This window comes from Talpa europaea (assembly GCF_964194135.1).
Source record: "Talpa europaea genome assembly, chromosome: 4".
NCBI classification, from domain to species: domain Eukaryota; kingdom Metazoa; phylum Chordata; class Mammalia; order Eulipotyphla; family Talpidae; genus Talpa; species Talpa europaea.
In genome coordinates, this window is record NC_140070.1 from 103,702,205 (window position 1) to 103,719,759 (window position 17,555).

A 17,555-nucleotide genomic window follows, 5' to 3' on the forward strand; every position below is an offset into this window, starting at 1 on the left:
TGATTATGGGTACTACCCCAAGCTTCACAGACATATATACTGTTTAACTCATTCACTAGATATGAGGGGCTAGGACCCAGTCATAACTTCAGAGCATTCCAGAGAACAAAGTTTGCTGCTTCAAAAATACAAAGAGTTTCCAGCATGCAGTCAAGCACTTTGAAAAGGGAACGCTAAACACACTGCAGACTGAACATAACTCCACTGCAGGCTGGGCATTCAGTTAGTGCGACTTCATTACTCAGACTGTAACTCTCAAGTAGTTAGTGTTACAGATCTGTATTTATCAGATACGGGAAGGAAATAGGAGGATATAAAATGCCAAATCCCTTTCTAGCGCCATCATGATAAATACTGGGGACTGCTGGTTGGGAGAGCATGCTGACGTGGACCAGGCAGGATGTTTTATGTAACAGCTTTATTACCTTTTTTTTAATAGAAAATCCCAGGCCAGTGTGACACTGGGTTTTGGTTTCTGGTTTTTTTTTTTTTTTTAATATTTTAAAAATAGTTCTTACTTATTTTTATGAAACGGATTGGGAACTCAAAAAGTCTGCAGCATTTTTTGATCTTTGAAAAGTTTGTTTTTTGGGTGGGGGAGGGTGCGGGAAGCAGGAACTATTCAAATTTCTTGTGTTCTTCAGTATGAGAAAGGACCTTTCTTCTCTGATGTATCATATGGAAGTATAACTGTGGAAAAACTGGAAAGAAAAGAAAGACTTGGTTAAGGAAATAATTTAAAATCGCAAGTTGTATTTAAAGCACATGGACTTGGGCCTCCCCGGTGGCGCAGTGGTTGAGCGCTGGGCTGCGAAGCTGCCGGCAGCCTCTGCAGCGCCGGTTCAATCCCCGGCTGCTCCCAGGCCACCGGAGGAGGGTCCAAGATGGCGCGCAGACCTCTCCTGCCGCCCGCTGCTCCCCTCAGCAGTGTGCTCGGTCCTTCTGCCTGCTCTGCTCCCTGCTCTGGCTCTGGTGAATTCTCTCACCTTCCCGCGCTTCTGACTGTACCCAGTGCTCGTATAAATAAATAAACAAACAAACAAACAAACAAACAAATAAATAAATAAATAAAAATAAATCTTTAAAAAAAAAACAAAACTACTAAAGCACATGGACTTGTCCTCTCTGACTGCCTTCTCATCAAGCAAGGAAGGAAACAGGGAACAGGTAGGTGTGGAAGGGGGTAAAACAGAGAGACTTCTTTTCCTGCTTTAGCTGAGGAAGTAGAGGGCGTGGAGAGGAATGATAGACACTATTGTTATCATTACCACGCAAGATGCCATAGAGCCGCCAAAGAATATTCTTTGTGCTCATTATCTTCACATTTATTCTCTGATTTCACAACAAAATGAAAAATTCTAGTGATGGAGACAGTATTTCTGTTTCACAGAAGAGAAAATTCAACCCCAGAGAGGGCAGGCAACCTGGGGTTGCACAGCAAATCACTGTGACCAGCCTGGGGTCTCACAGCAAATCACTGGCAGAGTCAGTATCAGCCTCTGGGCTCCTGATTCTGAGTTTAGGGCCCTTTTGTCACTGCTCTGCCACCTGGGGTATCTCCCAAAAATAATTCCCAAGGAAGGGGATTCTGTACATAGGAAGATTGAAGTGCTATGACATTTGATTTGTAGATGACTAACCCAGGTCTGGAATCGGAAAAAAAGTTCTTGTGAAAAGGAAGTCAGTATCTTAAGCAATGGAAATTCTGATCTTGGACATTTCATAAATTATTTTAAAAAGTACAGGGTCTCAAATGAAAGGGGTGGTGATACCTCCCCAGGAAATGCTGGAAACAGGGTGGGGGGAGGGGAGAGCTTATTCTAATTTAACATATGGGGCCAGAAATGTTAAAAAATAAACTATATGACCGTCCCCCACAACTAACACTTGTCTCACCTCGAATACCGAGTGTCCCTGCTGGGAAGCGCCCAGTTACACGCCCTGCCTTTACGAGGTTACTGGGGCTGGGGGCTCATACCTTGTGAAGTGCTCCAGGGAGATGGTCTTGGGTGTACAATATTCTCCCTTTCCTCTCACTACACAACCTCTCCCCCCTCTCAATAGCTCCACTCTCTATTTTTTTAGACAGTATTTTGGGGGAGGTAATTTCTACTACTGCCAACTCTCCCCTGACAGTTTCTTCCTTTTTAAATGGGTTCCAACTTTTGGCCAAATTTCAAATGATCCTCCCGAAGTACTCTAAGACAGTGGGTGTGTGCACACAGATCCGATCAACTGCAGAGGAGGCCCGGCGCTGAACGGGGCTGCTATCCATCCGTACTACTTGCAGGCAGGAAGTTATGAGCAGAAAAGACCCAGCTTGTGCATATAATTCAACAGCTAGAGAACTATTTTGGTATGAAAGCCAGCAAATTTGACAAGCTCTATAATCTTAAAACTGGAAGGAAAGATATAATTAAACCATAGGGATGCTAATTGTAATCATTTAAAAATGTGGGGCCAGTCACATTTTTATAGCTACACTTTAATAAAGAGAAACTTTGCAGCAAAGTTAGTTAAGGACTTGTCCACTGATTGCATTTATGGTCATATCACCTGACACAGGGCAGCTACCTCAGCCTTACAGCCGGGCAGAGGGGCCGAGGGAGCCATCCATTCGGTGCTGAGAGGCAATCAGAGTAGGACAGCCTTCGATAGCTTCATCACCACAGGCAAGGGCATGCTGGCTCCCCAAAGGGTCAGCTGTCAGAGATGGAGGGCAGATACGGACTTTTCATCTTCCAGAGGTACCCAAGAGAAAATGTGGCTTGTGGCTACTGATAATCTAGAGAGTGCCCCAGCTTCTTGGTGTCCTCACCCTACACCAGCATTTCTTATCCTTTTTCCCTACTCCCTTCCCTCAAACAACTTTTTGCCAATTTGGAAGGTGTAAACAGGACTGAGACGTCTACTGAGCCCTGCTGATTACACACACTCAACTGAAGCAGAGCAGGAGGGAGGAGGGGAGTACCTGCAAGGGACCCCAAGACACCTCAACATAAGAAAACTTGTGGGACCATGGTTCATGAGCCCCAATTTGGGATATACCTGCAACAAGAGGTCAGGACCATAAAGAAAAGGTGTTACCTTATATAATACATGTTCATCATCAACTACCCACTAAGAATTAAAAGAAACTTAAGGTTAGAAAGAAAACCAAATTGGGTAAAGAAGACTGCATGTTGACAGCAACCTCTCCTAATTCTGCATTTTCTTCTTATAAATACAAGGTTCTGAGAAGTTGAAAATGCTCAGTTGGCTGGAATGACCTGTACAAATTGGTCTCAATATTAACAACCGAAATGACTAGAAACATCCAGGGCACAGCGAAAGCCAGAAAACGAACCAAATGGTCTGTAGTAGGAGACATGGTCCAGCTGCCATCTTGAGCCTGGTGAGGAGCCAGGGATTTGGAGGGAATCTTTTAATCTTATTTGACATCAACTGTTTTGTTTGTTTGCTTGTTCCATAAGAGTTAAGCTGCCTTAAAAAAGAAATAATACAGACTTTAACCAAGCCATGTTTCTTGCCAAAAGGAGGCTGAGGATGGAAGAAAGGGGACGGAATTAAGGTAAAAAAAGCAGGCTTGTGTTGAGAGGACAGTCTTGTCCTATTCTCTGAAGGGCAGCTGGTCTGTTTTTTCTCTCCTCTCTCTTTCAAGGTCAAAAGGAAAATCCCACAGAATTGGGTTTGTTTTCCTGCAGGAATCCTATCGCGAAGGGAAGGCTGCCTAGGCTTGCTCAGGATCCTTCACTCTAACAAGAGATCACAGGCAAAGGGCTGGGCACTGGCTGGCCACCAGAGCACAAAAAAGATGTGAGGAGCAGACAGACCCAGGTTGCCCCTGAGAGAGCGAGCTGACCATGGAATGAAGCCGGGACTTCAGCAGACTAGAAATGCTGTAGCAACTCTGAGATAAGGGTCACAGATTTTGCCAGTGTGGTAGCACCTTGATATAGGTTTGATTTTATGATGCCCTCTCTACTCCTTTCCTAGTTATCACATATGACATCTATGTCCCAGTCATTCAAAAACTTCAGCTGAATTTACGTAAATCCTGTGGTGCCCACTGGAATATGTGTTCCTCTGGGTTACAGCAGAACTGCAACTGAGAGCTGTTGCTCTGGAAACTGGAATGTGAAACTCTAAAGGAATAGAATTAGAAACGTGAAAAACTGAAAGCTCATTTTTATGACTTACATTTTTAGGCTCTTCCATATTTATCTTTTGTTTGAAAATTAACTACCTTTTACATTCGAAGAGATGGCCTTTAGCTACCATGGTTCCAGCACCAAAGTGGAGGACTTGATAATTAACAAAGAGTGGAAAATGAATCATGAAGCGGAACTGCATCCAAGAATTTCTTCAAGATAAATGTTCTCATGAAATCTGGATATAGTTTTTTTTTTTCTCATAATGCATGAAATGCAATTTTCCACAGAGGGACACAAACATGTCGCTTATGCTTGTTAAGATGATTCACTCAGTTGATGCTGTGGGCTGAAAAGAAATCCAACCCTCCTGTCTGAATTTAACCTGAAGTTCAGGGGAGAATATAGCATCTTATAGACTAAAATAACATTTAGCCATAAAATAATAGTTTCAGAAATAAACAGGAAGAAACATTAACATCATATAACCTTGGGTAGATCAAGAACCTTTTGGATATGTGGAAATCACTCAGAGGATTTCAACTGAACATTAGAATTCATGAAAATGACTAAATTCCTCTTCCTCGGCAAGCAGGACTCGCCTCATAGAAGCCTCTGACATCCCCTTTTCTCTGTTACCAAGTGCTTACAGGCACATCTGATAATCCATATATTTAAATCTTTAGCAGAACTGTTAAAATAACTGGAAACCATCCTGAAGAGAACACTATGTCCCATTTAGATGGCTTTAAGTGCTCGTTTCCAAGCAAGAAAATGAGAACTATAGAAAAAAATAAATCAATCTATTTTTATTTTGTTATTCATTGAGTTAACGGATTCCTTAAAATGAAGTAATTGTCTATTTTGATACAGTAAACAATGCAACAATCTTTTTACAATGTTTTTCAGATACCACAGTAAGCAGTTCTCAAGAGACAGAAAGTCAAAGTAAGGTCTTTAATGGCTTTTTCTGTTTTCCACTCAGTACTTTCCTTCAATCTATAGTTAACCTATTCTGGTAATCACTGTTTCAAGCCCACACACTAAGAAGGGCTTCATTTTGGCAGCTGCACTGAGAAGGGTTCATCTTTATTCAATTGCTACCAGAGAAAAGTTCCCCTTGACAGTCAGCATTCAATAAAAAACAAAGCGTTCCCAATAAATTAGATTTACATTTACTTGGATAGTGTGTAAAAGCAACCACCGGCATTTAAACTCTAGTTATTTTTAAAACAGAACTTAAAAAACATAAATAGATATATGCATAATTATTTACTTACGTGGAATGTAGGAGATCATTATCAGAATTAGGAATGCATAATAGTCAAAGGAGAAATTGTATTTGTTAGGTAAACTGATGGAATACAGGCCAGCCTGTCTGACAAAGGGCAAAGCAGCATATATTGTGAGTAATTCTCCTGACACTCCCATTGGGTACAGCACAATGAAAAGTGTGTACCTAAAACAAAACAAAATATTCATTACTGAAGCTTGAAACCAGCATTAGTAGGAAGATATACTCCCACCCTTCTTACCAGTATTGGTCCTTTAGAAAGTTATTGTTCACTCCTTTTCCTATTTACCTACTATTTAAACTGGGATTTATAAGTCCGTTTTTGAAAAGGGCCTATAGCAGTTATATTTCTGAAAGTTCTAAAATAAATGTATTCAATCAGCCTGAAAATTTGTCCTGAGTGAAAAATAACTTTTCAAAACAAGTCCCTAAAATAACGAAGGTGATGCCAAGTTTTGGTAAAGTTTGGGCACAAGTCATGGATTATATTGAAGGGTCCTGCCCGGTGGGGCTCAAGGGAGAGATACTGGAGCAAGGTGTCTACAAAACCTATGCAATGTCCACCCACTCTGATCTGTGGACTGAAAAAAAACAGCACACCCAGGCAGTGGAAGCTGCTACATACACTGATTTAAAAAACATTGAAAATATATAATAGCCATTTGTCATTATAATAATTTTTCAATCAAGTAACTATAATTACTATGTCTCCCATGTCTGTCACAGGAAAATCCATAAACTTCCCCTTCACCCCCCACTTTAAAAAGGAGTTCTTTATAGCGCAAAAAAGAATTCAGAGAGGTTCATCTTATGGAGTTAATCTGAAACGGAGTTTAAGTATTGCTAAAGAAATCATCAGTTCAGATTTCCAAGTCTTTGGCCGTTTGTGGCTGAGAACTCCAAACCTCCAAGTATAGGAGTTGTGCTGAGAAATTTGTGACAACGACAGGAAGACTTGTTCACCATTGCCATCTTCAGTCATGCTAAGGAGGATGGTAGAAAAGGAAGGAAAAGGAAAGGCCACAGAAAACAATGGACAAAGCAATCTTTCTCCAATAGTAAAATCAGAGCTTGGTCAATAAGTTTTCCCTGCAACTCTATATTCCCTTGACTCTGTATTACAAGGCCTACTGGGGGGAGCTTAGTAACTGAGTAACTGCTGTGTCCTTCCCATTCTTGCCCTTTCCTAATAAAAATGTTTATTGTAAAGAAAAAATAGGGAAAGAAGGGAGTTTAAATACTTGAAACTCTGGAAACAATTGCTTTATGTCTCTAATTTAATCACTGAACTCACTGAAGTATGAAATGGGCCCCAAAGACAATTTTGATCCCACTGCTTTCTCATTGTTCCCTCTAGTCTTTCCGAAAGCTGCTGATAACTGTGTTATGGATCAATTCAGAAAAATGGATGAACTTATCGGCCTTTTACGTAATCCATAATAAATATTACCGGTAAAAATAAAGCAAAATAAAACTGATAAGCTAAAACTACCATGTAACATTGTTATTAGTGAAAAATTGAAGAGCCATAGCTTGTTGTCGAAATTGTGACTAGGAGAATTAGACTTGGTCCATAAATACATCATAAGGGCAAAAGCTCATGAGTAAAATTTGGTATGAAAAAAAAAAAGGTATTTTACATCAAATTTCTATTGAACAATTTACCTGGAAAGACTTGATCCAATAAAATAACTGAAGTATAAAAAATGTAAAACTGTTTCTATTAATCAAACTTGAGATCCTTAGCCTGATGAAATCTACAGACCAGATTTCTATCCAAATCCCATTTCATATAAGTATATTTTTAGAAACTTGGAGACAGTATGATGGATAATTTCAAGTTAGTTGTCATTTCATGTACTTCTTTACCTGGCCCACTTGATGAGGTAAGGCAGATGGTTTAACAGACTGAATGTATAAAAGGAGTAACGGATAATTTCCGTGATTGTCCAGGCAATAACAAACAGGAGCACACTATCTTCACTCTGTACCTGAAGGAAAAGGAAAACATAAGCAAAGCAAACAAATAAAGCAGCTTAACAAAGAAGCAGTCAGGAATTGCCACATCACTCCTTGCAGACCTGGGGGGCAGGGGTTGGGTATGTATTTGAAGTAAGTTGCCACAGCCAAGGGTTGGTTTCTAACCTCAGTGGCCAGAGCAAGTCACAGAAAGTTTGCCACACAAAGGAGCACATGCCTATGACAACAATTGGGAACAGCAAGTGATAAGGGGCATATGAATTAGAGAGGGAGGGTAGGGGAATGGGATGAGTTATAGCCCACAGGAAGGAACAAACATGATGACTGAGTTTCTACCTGTTCATTTGCTAGCTTCGTCGTGGAGTGATATTGGTGGGGGTGGGGGTGGCGGAAAATGTAGTTAGACAGGGTAGAAGGGCAAACTGGTGGAAAGCTTGGGAACCATGAACAAGAATTTTACTTTTATTTGCATGAAAATTAGGAATCTGAAGAAATTTCAAAGAAGGGAAATGTAGTAATTAAAGCACCATTAAAGATGAGGTCAATTCACTGTGTAGCATCCATTTATTTTTCCTACTGGTAATTTCTTTTTTTTTTTCTTTTTTTTAAGATTTATTTATACAAGCACTGGGTACAGTCAGAAGCATGGGAGGGTAAGATAATTCACCAGAGCCAGAGCGGGGAGCAGAACAGGCAGACTGACAAAGTACACTGCTGAGGGGAGCAGCGGGTGGCAGGAGAGGTCTGCACGCGCCATGTGGGACCCTCCTCCGGTGGCCGGGGAGCAGCCAGGGATCGAACTGGCGCTGCAGAGGCTGCGGGCAGCTTCGCAACCCAGCGCTCAACCGCTGCGCCACCGGGGAGGCCCATGAGGCCTGATTTAACTCAAGGATTATAGAAGCTTCTGTATTGGTCACAGGAGGTGGCTAGAGCCTGACAGAGTTTTGGAATCCCCAGCTTCCTCTTAAGTTGTCTTCATGTTGAAAAAACAAAATACTTTTAAAAGAGTCCCTTAGGCCTCCCTGGTGGCACAGGGGTTAAAGTCTCAGCACTCTCAAGCTATCACCAGCCACTGCAGCAGGAGTTCCATCCCTGGCCAGGGAGGTGACCCACATGGAACAGCAGACCTCTCCTGTCTCACCTGCTGTTCCCCTCAGCAGCATGTTTTAGTATATCTGTCTGTTCTGCCCCCCACTGTCTCTGGTGAATCCTCTCACCTCTATACCTTTGGGCTTCACCCCAGTTCTTTTTTTTTTTTTTTTAATAGAGGCATGTTTATTTATCCATTTATTCGTTTGTCTTTTGTCCATACATGCACTGGGTACAGCCAGAAGCGCGGGAGGGTGAGAGAATTCACCAGAGCCAGAGCGGGGAGCAGAGCAGGCAGAAGGACCGAAGGACACCGCTGAGGGGAGCAGCGGGCGGCAGGAGAGGTCTGCGCGCCATGTGGGACCCTCCTCCGGTGGCCGGGGAGCAGCCGGGGATCGAACCGGCCCCGCAGAGGCCGCGGGCAGCCTCGCAACCCAGCGCTCAACCGCTGCGCCACCGGAGAGGCCCCACCCCAGTTCTTATATACATAAATAAATCTTTGAAAAAAAAAAAAGAGCCCCTTAGGCATTTTTTTTCTAGAGGCTATTTTCCATAAATGCTTTAGAATGACAATTTTGCATGAAAATTTATTACTGTGGTATTAACTTTCTTCTCCCTTTACTCCACCTAGCCAGGTTTATAATGGTTCTTAGAGCCTGGAAACCAATAATAAGAAACAACCTTGCCCCTGCCAATTCACTTAAGTTTTTTTGTATCCAAAAAGTGCCGTTAGAGAGTTGGATGTGAATAAGAAATTCCAGTGAGGAAAATGAACACATTTTTATTATGTGATGGATCTTCTGTCTCACTCCTAATACCTGACACAACAAAGGTATGGCATTCTAACCTTAACTTTGCTTCTTTGCATTTGCAATGTTAATAGTTTTTAGCACTTATATTCTTCTTCAGAAAGTGTACATGGAGCAATCCACCTACACAATGAAATAAGTAGTCATTTACATACCTATTAACTAAATTGCTCTGACAAAGAATTTCATAAATGCATAGTTACTATTCTCTAAAAATAATAAGAATTTTATACTGTCAAGAGCAAGAGAACTTTTTGTTTTGCTGGTGCTCTTATATTAGTCAAAGTAAAGTAAAAACGAAATACCTGTAAAGCTTTCATGTCTCATTTTTCAGTCTGTTCCCAAATCCTTGCTTAAAATCCACCTATACCAAAATATAATTCCAGAGCATACTTTGCTTTTTGATGTATTTTGTAATCCTCCTCATCTTAAGGGGATGTTTTTACAGCTATGGGCTGAAGACTTGCTTAAAGATCTCTGGGTTATAATAGGAAGTTCTAATATTTTGCACTGTAATCATCTTGAAAGCAGAGAGCAAGCTTTATTCATCTTTTGATCCCCAAAAGCACTTTGTGCTTTTCACAAGTAGGAACTCAATAAATATTTGTGCAGCAAACAAATTCAATTCTAATTAGGTCACTCCCAAGACTTAGTTTCCTGCTTTTTGATACCTGATAATAGTTTCTGTGTAGCTTTGGGGCCTTTAAACAGGGAAAAAACAAACACCACCCCATCCCAACTTTCGCCCAAACCTTATCCAGCCTAAAGGTTACTTGATTCAAAACCTCAGTCCAACTCCTTTCCCCCACAACCAAGCAAAACTTGAATCAGAAGAACTGCAATAAACTCGAACTCAGGCTGACTGAAAGTTGTCTGTTCCCAGAGTCTAGCTGTGAAGACCATGCCATGCTCTTAAAAAGACTGAAGATTGGGCCTCCCTGGTGGCGCAAGGGGTTAAGATGCAACCTATGAAGCTGTCCGCAGCCACTGCAGCACGAGTTTGATCCCTGCGCTGGCCAGGGAGCTACCCACATGGCGCAGCAGACCTTTCCTGACTCGCCCACTGCTCCCTTCAGCAGTGTATTTCAGTCAGTTTGCCTCTTCTGTTCCCCACCCTGTCTCTGGTGAATCCTCTCACCCCCTGCACCTCTGGCCTGTACCACAGCTCTTGTATGCATAAATAAATAAATATTAAAAAAAAAGGACTGAGGATGGGGGAAATAACCATTTTGTATAAATGATCTGTTCACCTCATTAGGAAGTAAAATAATTGTTATTAAGGAGGGACTTGGGTAAAGTCAGAGATCAAACTTGTCTGATTTGCAGTAATCATACAATGACACAAAACAGGAATAGAAGGTAACAAGTTAAACTATTAAAATCAATGAGACTCAACAGCTATTGTACACCTACATTTATAGCAGCAATACTCACATTATGGAAGCAACCCACACATCCACCAACAGTTGAATCAACAAAAAGTGGTATATACATACAAAGGAATATTATTCAGTCAAAAAAAGGAAAGAAATTCTGACACATGCTACAGCATGGATGAACTTTGAGTATATTATGCTCAGTGAAATAAGCCATTCATAAAAGGACAAACACTGATTCCACTCATGTGGTATCCAAAGTAGTCAAATTGAGACAGACAGAAAGTAGATACAAAGGTTGCCAGAGGCTGGAGGTGGGAAAAAATCATTGCTTAATGGATATGATATTTCAGCTTGCGAAGATGAAAAATAATGTAGGGCCTCCCCGGTGGCGCAGTGGTTGAGCGCTGGGTTGTGAAGCTGCCCGCAGCCTCTGCAGCGCCAGTTCGATCCCTAGCTGCCGGGCGAGGGTCCCACATGGCGCACAGACCTCTCCTGCCGCCCGCTGCTCCCCTCAGCAGTGTACTTTGTCACTCTGCCTGTTCTACTCTCTGCTCTGGCTCTGGTGAATTCTCTCACCCTCCCATGCCTCTGACTGTACCCAGGGCTTGTATAAATAAATAAATAAATCTTAAAAAAACGAAAAATAATGTAGATGAATGGTGGTAAAGCCTGCACGGAAATGTACTTAACGTAACTGGACTGTATACTTCAACATGAGTTTGAGTTAAATGGCAAATTTTAAATTATAAGTCATAAATTTACAATAAAATTTTTCAAAAATCTAGTAACATAAAACTTAATAAAGCTAAATGTAGGGCCTCCCCTGGTGGCACAGGGGGGTGAGCGCAGTGCTGTGAAGCTGTCTGCAGCCTCTGCAGCACTGGTTCGATCCCTGCCTGCTGGTGAGGGTCCCACATGGCACAGCAGACCTCTCCTGTCACGCCCACTGCTCCCTCCCTCAAGCAGTGCTTTCGGTCAGTCTGCCTGTTCTGCTCCCTGCTCTGTCTCTGGTGAATCCTCTCACCCTCCCTTGCATCTGGCCTGTACACTGGTTCTTGTATAAATAAATACATTAATTCAAAAAAAAAAAGCTAAATGTAAAGGTATATATATTCAGTAACAACAAAAGACTAAAGTGCAGATTGGAGAAGACCCAGTTTAAGAATCTAAGAGATCTGGAGTTCTTGGTAAATCACAGACTTCATGAGCTCATCAAATCAAACAGGAAATCAGGCAGCATTTGGCTACAATAAGAGTCTTATTCCTATTACTCCATTCTTTTTTTTTAATTTATTTTTTCATCATCTTTTAAAATTATTTTTTATTTATTTTATTTTTAAAACAATATTTGCTCCCCCCCCAACCCCCTCAGATTGAGTCCCCATAGAATTTCCTTCCCCAAGGCACCCGTGCACCATCACCTCAGTCCCCTGTGCTCCTCCCTCCCTCCCTCTGATCCCTCTCCCTCCTCCTCCCCTGCAGCATGTCTCTGGTTTATAATTGTCTGTTTTTGCTTTGTTGTGTTTTGTGCTGTTATTATTTTTTCTTACACTGATGTCTTATTTGGTTCCCCTATATTGCTGTTATAAGTGAAACCATCCGGTATTTTTCTTTTTCCTTCTGGCTTATTTCACTGAGCATAATTCCTTCTAGCTCCATCCACATTGCTGCGAATGGCATGAGTTTATCTTTTTTGATTGCTGAATAATATTCCATTGTGTATATATATACCACATCTTCTTGATCCAGTCATCTATTTTTGGGCACTTGGGTTGTTTCCAGGTTAACGGATGATTAGAACCCACCTAAGGATTAGAACCCCCTGAACTGAACTAGCAGTGCTTATCATACAAAGGAAAGACAGCTTACTACTTCAGAAAGTAAAAGTGTCAAAAATCCCCACGGCTCCTGGTTAGGGGGTACAGGGGCATGACTGGCTCCTCGGAGCCTGAGCCTACTGCCACGCCTGGTGTGAGATGGTTAATCCCGCACAGGGCGGGGCTTTTACACACCAGTGGGGAGCATGTTTTTAAAGAAAGTTTTTATAAATAGACCAATCAGGTTTGAAAGGCGGGTATCTTGAAAAGCAGGGGCTTCAGACGTCTCTACACACTTATCTCTCTCCTGGGAAGACAGCTGATGCAGATCTTTGAGACCTTTGCTTTAGGGACACAGATCCTTGATACCTTTGTTTCAGGGACTCAGACCTTTGTGTCTGACCTCCAACTCTCATCCAACTCACAGAGAGACTTGCCTGATGAACCTTTGGGTCTTATCTCCTCTTCCAACTGCTCTTCCTGCCTCCAGCCCTGGCTGATGACTGGCATCACTGGCCTATGCCCAGCATCTCTAAAGAGCTATAACCCTGGTGCCTGGTCCTCGGGCACCATCTCTGATTGTTGTCCACTGCTTTTTGATCCTTGGGCACCACCTCCTGGTACTGTAACCTCTGGCACTGCCCAACCTGACTTTCAGATTGCTGTTGCTGGCTGCTGCACTGCCTCCTCAGCAGCACCACATGCACTTATCTCCAGCTGCCACCATCCACCACTGATCAGTGTGCCTCCAGCTCCAGGCTCTCATTGAGGGGCTCTTAACCCCATTGTTAATAAGGCCTGCTGTTGTAGTCTGGAGCTGAGTTACATCTTGCCATTGTAGGGTAAGGACCCATAAACCATGACCATCCCCTGGGTTTGAATGGCCTTGAGACTATGGATAAAATTAACAGGGGATAAAATGCCTGTTTCAAAGTATGAAAATTACTTAACTAACCAGTTCACTAATTAAACAGACTACCCAAGGAAACAGTGTGATCCCAGGTCCTAAACATATCCAAATTCGGACTGCTCAGGAGAAAGTCCAACAAAGGGGGGGATACTGACCTGAATGGTAGCTGATGAGCGTTTTCAGCTCTCTGCTCTTTGGAAAGGGTGTGCATGTCTGTACATGGGAAAAGGCCTGAAACTCTGGTTCAGACTAACTTCCTTGTATGAGCTTAAATTTTTTTAGTTGGGAAAAAAAAATGGGTAGAGAGTTTATAGTACTTAAAAATAATTTTACTTAGAGGCAGGACAGGAAATAATAATTAAAAACAACTTTCATCACTGCTGAGTGGGTGGAATGGGAATGGTTTTCTGGCTCTTTACAAGATGGTAAAGTCTTTAATAGACCAAATCTCATCTCAGTTGGCTTCCTCAGCTCCCATCACAGACTGGACACAAGGGATGTGGAGAATTAATGTTCTTTACTTGAATGATACTTGTATTTTCTTTCTTTTTATGACAGATGGAGCTGGGAAAGTTATCTAACAAGTGGGTAGCTTCCTTTCTATTATATCAAGAGCTAGTGACTTAGAGAAAAAGAATCAACTGATATAGCCTCACGGAGTGGGGAAAAAAGTCAAGTTATTTTTGGAGAGGTTTTTTTGCGGGGCAAAGGACTAGGATTACAAAAAGCTTGACCCAGCTGCCATTTGAATTAAGAACTAGAGACATGTCATTTTATTAAATATCAAGAATAAGAGGTTCAATATGTCCACACAAAGATCTGCATGCAAATATTTATAGCTATAGCTGAAAAGTAAATATAACCCAAATGTCCAGCAACCAATGAATGGATAAACAAAATCTGATAAATATCCATACAATGGCATACTATTCAGCAACACAAAGGAAGGAAATATTAATATACGCTATAACATAGATGAACTTCAAATACATTACGTTGAGTGAAATAAGTCAAATGCAAGTGACCACATATTAAATAATTTCATTAATATGAAATGTCCAGAAACGGCAAATTTAGAGACAGAGAGTAGCTTAGTGGTTGCCAGAGGCTGGGTGTGAGAATGGGAATTAACTTTTAAAGGGCATGAAGGATCATATTGTGGTGATGGAAATGATCTAAAACTGGATTATGGGATGGCTGCACAATTTGGTAAATTTACTAAAAAGTGTTGAATTATGAACTTACAATGGGTGAATTTTATGATATATAAGTTATACCTCCATGAAGTTTTTTTAAAAAAAGATGTTTACTCAAAATACGTATTACTACTTTTTAAAGGAAAGGGGGTCATTTAGGGCAAAGGGCAGAAGGGAAACAAGGAGGATTCTGAAGGTTTATAAGGGAGGAGGGAGTGAGGTAGAAAGGCAGGTTTAGGTTAGGTTGCCAAAAATGTCTTGAAGCCACATCTCCAAGTTTCATATTCACAACATGGCACAAATGAAGGAGGGGATGGGGCAGCCCTGTCCATTAGGAAATCTTCCTCTGCCTGGTTCATCAAGCTGCTTGTTGGACCCTCCATGCTGCAGAAGGCAGGTTTCCACCCCCTGCTCTAAAACCAGGGAGGAAGTGCTGGGTGTGGGCGGCTTGTATACTTTAGCCAAGGGAGTTTACACAGAAATTCAAGCTGGAGAAACAAATGGGTGCAAGAGAAAAACCTTTACACACAAATAGCATCATATGTTTGACTTTAAAAGGCTCAGGGAGTATCAGCACATCAAAAGCTGTCATTTTTATTACATTTAAAGAAAAACAGATGGTGCCACAGAAGAAAATGGCTATTGTAGAAATCCTATTCTTCTCAGCATTTTGGAAGCGGCTGTTTACCACTCTGGTTATTTCAAAGAAGGATCATGTTTTATGGTAAATATTCTTCTTAAAAGTCCTTTCATTCGTGAAAGGAAAGATTTTGGTAAAATCTTAGAGGCAAGAACTAGAGCATGTTCTTGGCAAAGCTGAGCAGAGTATATTTGTTTTAGTCAGTTTGGGCTGCCATAACAAAATATCATAACTTGGGTGGCTTAAATAACGGTAACAAAAGTTCAAGATTAAGGTGCCACCTGTTTTATATCCATTTGAATCCTGCACCCCACCCCAACTTTCCCTTCCTGCTTATACCTACAAACGTTCTTCAGCCTTCCTTTGACAGACAGTGTGCGCTTGTGAGAGGGATCAATAGATCTACAACCTGTAGACAGTACAAAGAAAAAGGTACTCCTACAAGAAGAGGCATAAGCAAGTTTTTCATTTTATGCCATGTAAAAATAAGTAATGTCTTATTGTGAATGTGAGTGGTAAAAATATACACAGCATAAAACCACCAATTTAAATTTTTTTAAGGAGTCATTTAGGCAGCATTACTTACATTCACCATGTGGTAAATTATCACTATTATCCAGAACTTTTCACTATCCCAACTAGTAACTTTCTAGTATTTAGTAAATAACCCTATTTCCCTCTCCTTCTAGCCCCATAGCCTCCATTCTACCTGCTGTTCCTAGGAATTCACTCACTTTAGGTACCTCATTTAAGTGGAATCGGGGAATAATGTGTTCTTTTTTGTTCGGCCTATTTTACTTAGCATAATGCCTTCAAGGTTCATCCATGTGAATGCAGTATATATCAGAATTTCCTTTCCTTTTTAAGACTGAATAATATTATATTGTCTGTATATTCCACATTGTGTTTGTTGAGTCATCTGTTGATAGGCTGTTTCCACTTTTTAGGTATAATCAATAATGCTGCATTGGTGTACATTCATCTGTTTGAGTACCTGTTTCAATTCTTTTGGGTATATATCTAGAAATGGAATTGCTGGATCATATGGTAATTCTATATTTAGCTTTTTGAGGAGCTGTCCTTGTCCATGAAAATTTTAAAAAATAATCTCTTTTTTAAATATAGTCACACACTGCTAAATGATGGGGATACACCATTAGGCAATTTCTTTTTTTTTTTAAACTCTGCATTTTTTTTTTTAAGATTTATTTATTTATTTATACAAGCACTGGGTATAGTCAGAAGCGTGGGAGTGTGAGAGAATTCACCAGAGCCAGTGGGAACAGAACAGCCAGACTGATGAAATACTGCTGAGGGGAGCAGCGGGCAGCAGGAGAGGTCTGCATGCCATGTGGGACCCTCCCCGGCAGCCGGGGATCGAACTGGCGCTGCAGAGGCTGCAGGCAGCTTCGCAGCCCAGTGCTCAACCGCTGCACCACTGGGGAGGCCCCATTTGGCAATTTCATCACTGTGCAATGTCACGGAGTATAATTATACCAACCTAGATGGTGCAGCCCGCCACACACCTAGGCCAGATGGTGTAGTCTATTGGAACCTCTCTCTATATATGGGGTCTATCATTGTCCAAAATAATGTTAAGCAACACATGACTGTAATTACAGCAGTAAAAATAATTATACCTGCAGTTACTGAACTCTTACTCTATACAAAGCATTTTTCTTATACATATATCACCTCACTGAATCCCCATTTTACAGATGAGATAAGTGAAGGAAGGTTGGGAGCTATATAAAGGTGTGAGTCAGAGGCCTGGCAACTTAGGATAGGGAGGCAGGGAAGAGACATAGAGGTGAGAAGTGGAAGAGACAGATAGTGTGACTGGGAAACCAGTTACATGGAGTAAATAAGTAAACTGAGCAAAAAAAAAAAATCAATAAATTTATAAATTAAAAAAATGGGCTTCTTGCTGTTGGAAAAGGTATTTATAAACATGGAAGGAGAATGCTAGAAAGAATACTGAGGTGTTGGATTTAATTAGAGCAACTGGTATGAACTCATGATTACACACACACACAGCTATATACTTTCAGATATGCATATGTATATACAATCTATCTATCTATCTATCTATCTATCTATCTATCTATCTATCTATCTATCTATCTATCTATCTATCTATCTATCTATCTATGTACACATATCTGTATCTCCTAGCTTTCTCTACTGAGAGGACCTAGAAGCAGTAACATCCCAGAAACAAGGAGTACCTCAGCTACCTTCTTCTTGGTAAATAGCTAAATACCATCTTCTGTTGAAAGAAACTAGGCTC

The 17,555-nt window shown here is 41.1% G+C and overlaps 1 protein-coding gene across 2 annotated transcripts in view; it reads right to left on the minus strand.

Annotated features, from left to right (window-relative positions):
- Nucleotides 1–372: 372 nt before the first annotated feature.
- The window catches only part of HACD2 (3-hydroxyacyl-CoA dehydratase 2), an 89,622-nt gene continuing 72,439 nt past the window's right edge, over nt 373–17,555 (minus strand). For both annotated transcript variants that reach the window (XM_084231289.1, XM_084231290.1), the window contains 3 exons: nt 7,315–7,436; nt 5,432–5,610; nt 373–701 (listed from right to left, as the gene is read on the minus strand). In XM_084231289.1, the coding sequence (XP_084087415.1) occupies nt 619–701; nt 5,432–5,610; nt 7,315–7,436 (384 nt within the window). In that variant the 3' untranslated portion in view covers nt 373–618. The remainder of the gene's footprint in view (nt 702–5,431; nt 5,611–7,314; nt 7,437–17,555) is intronic.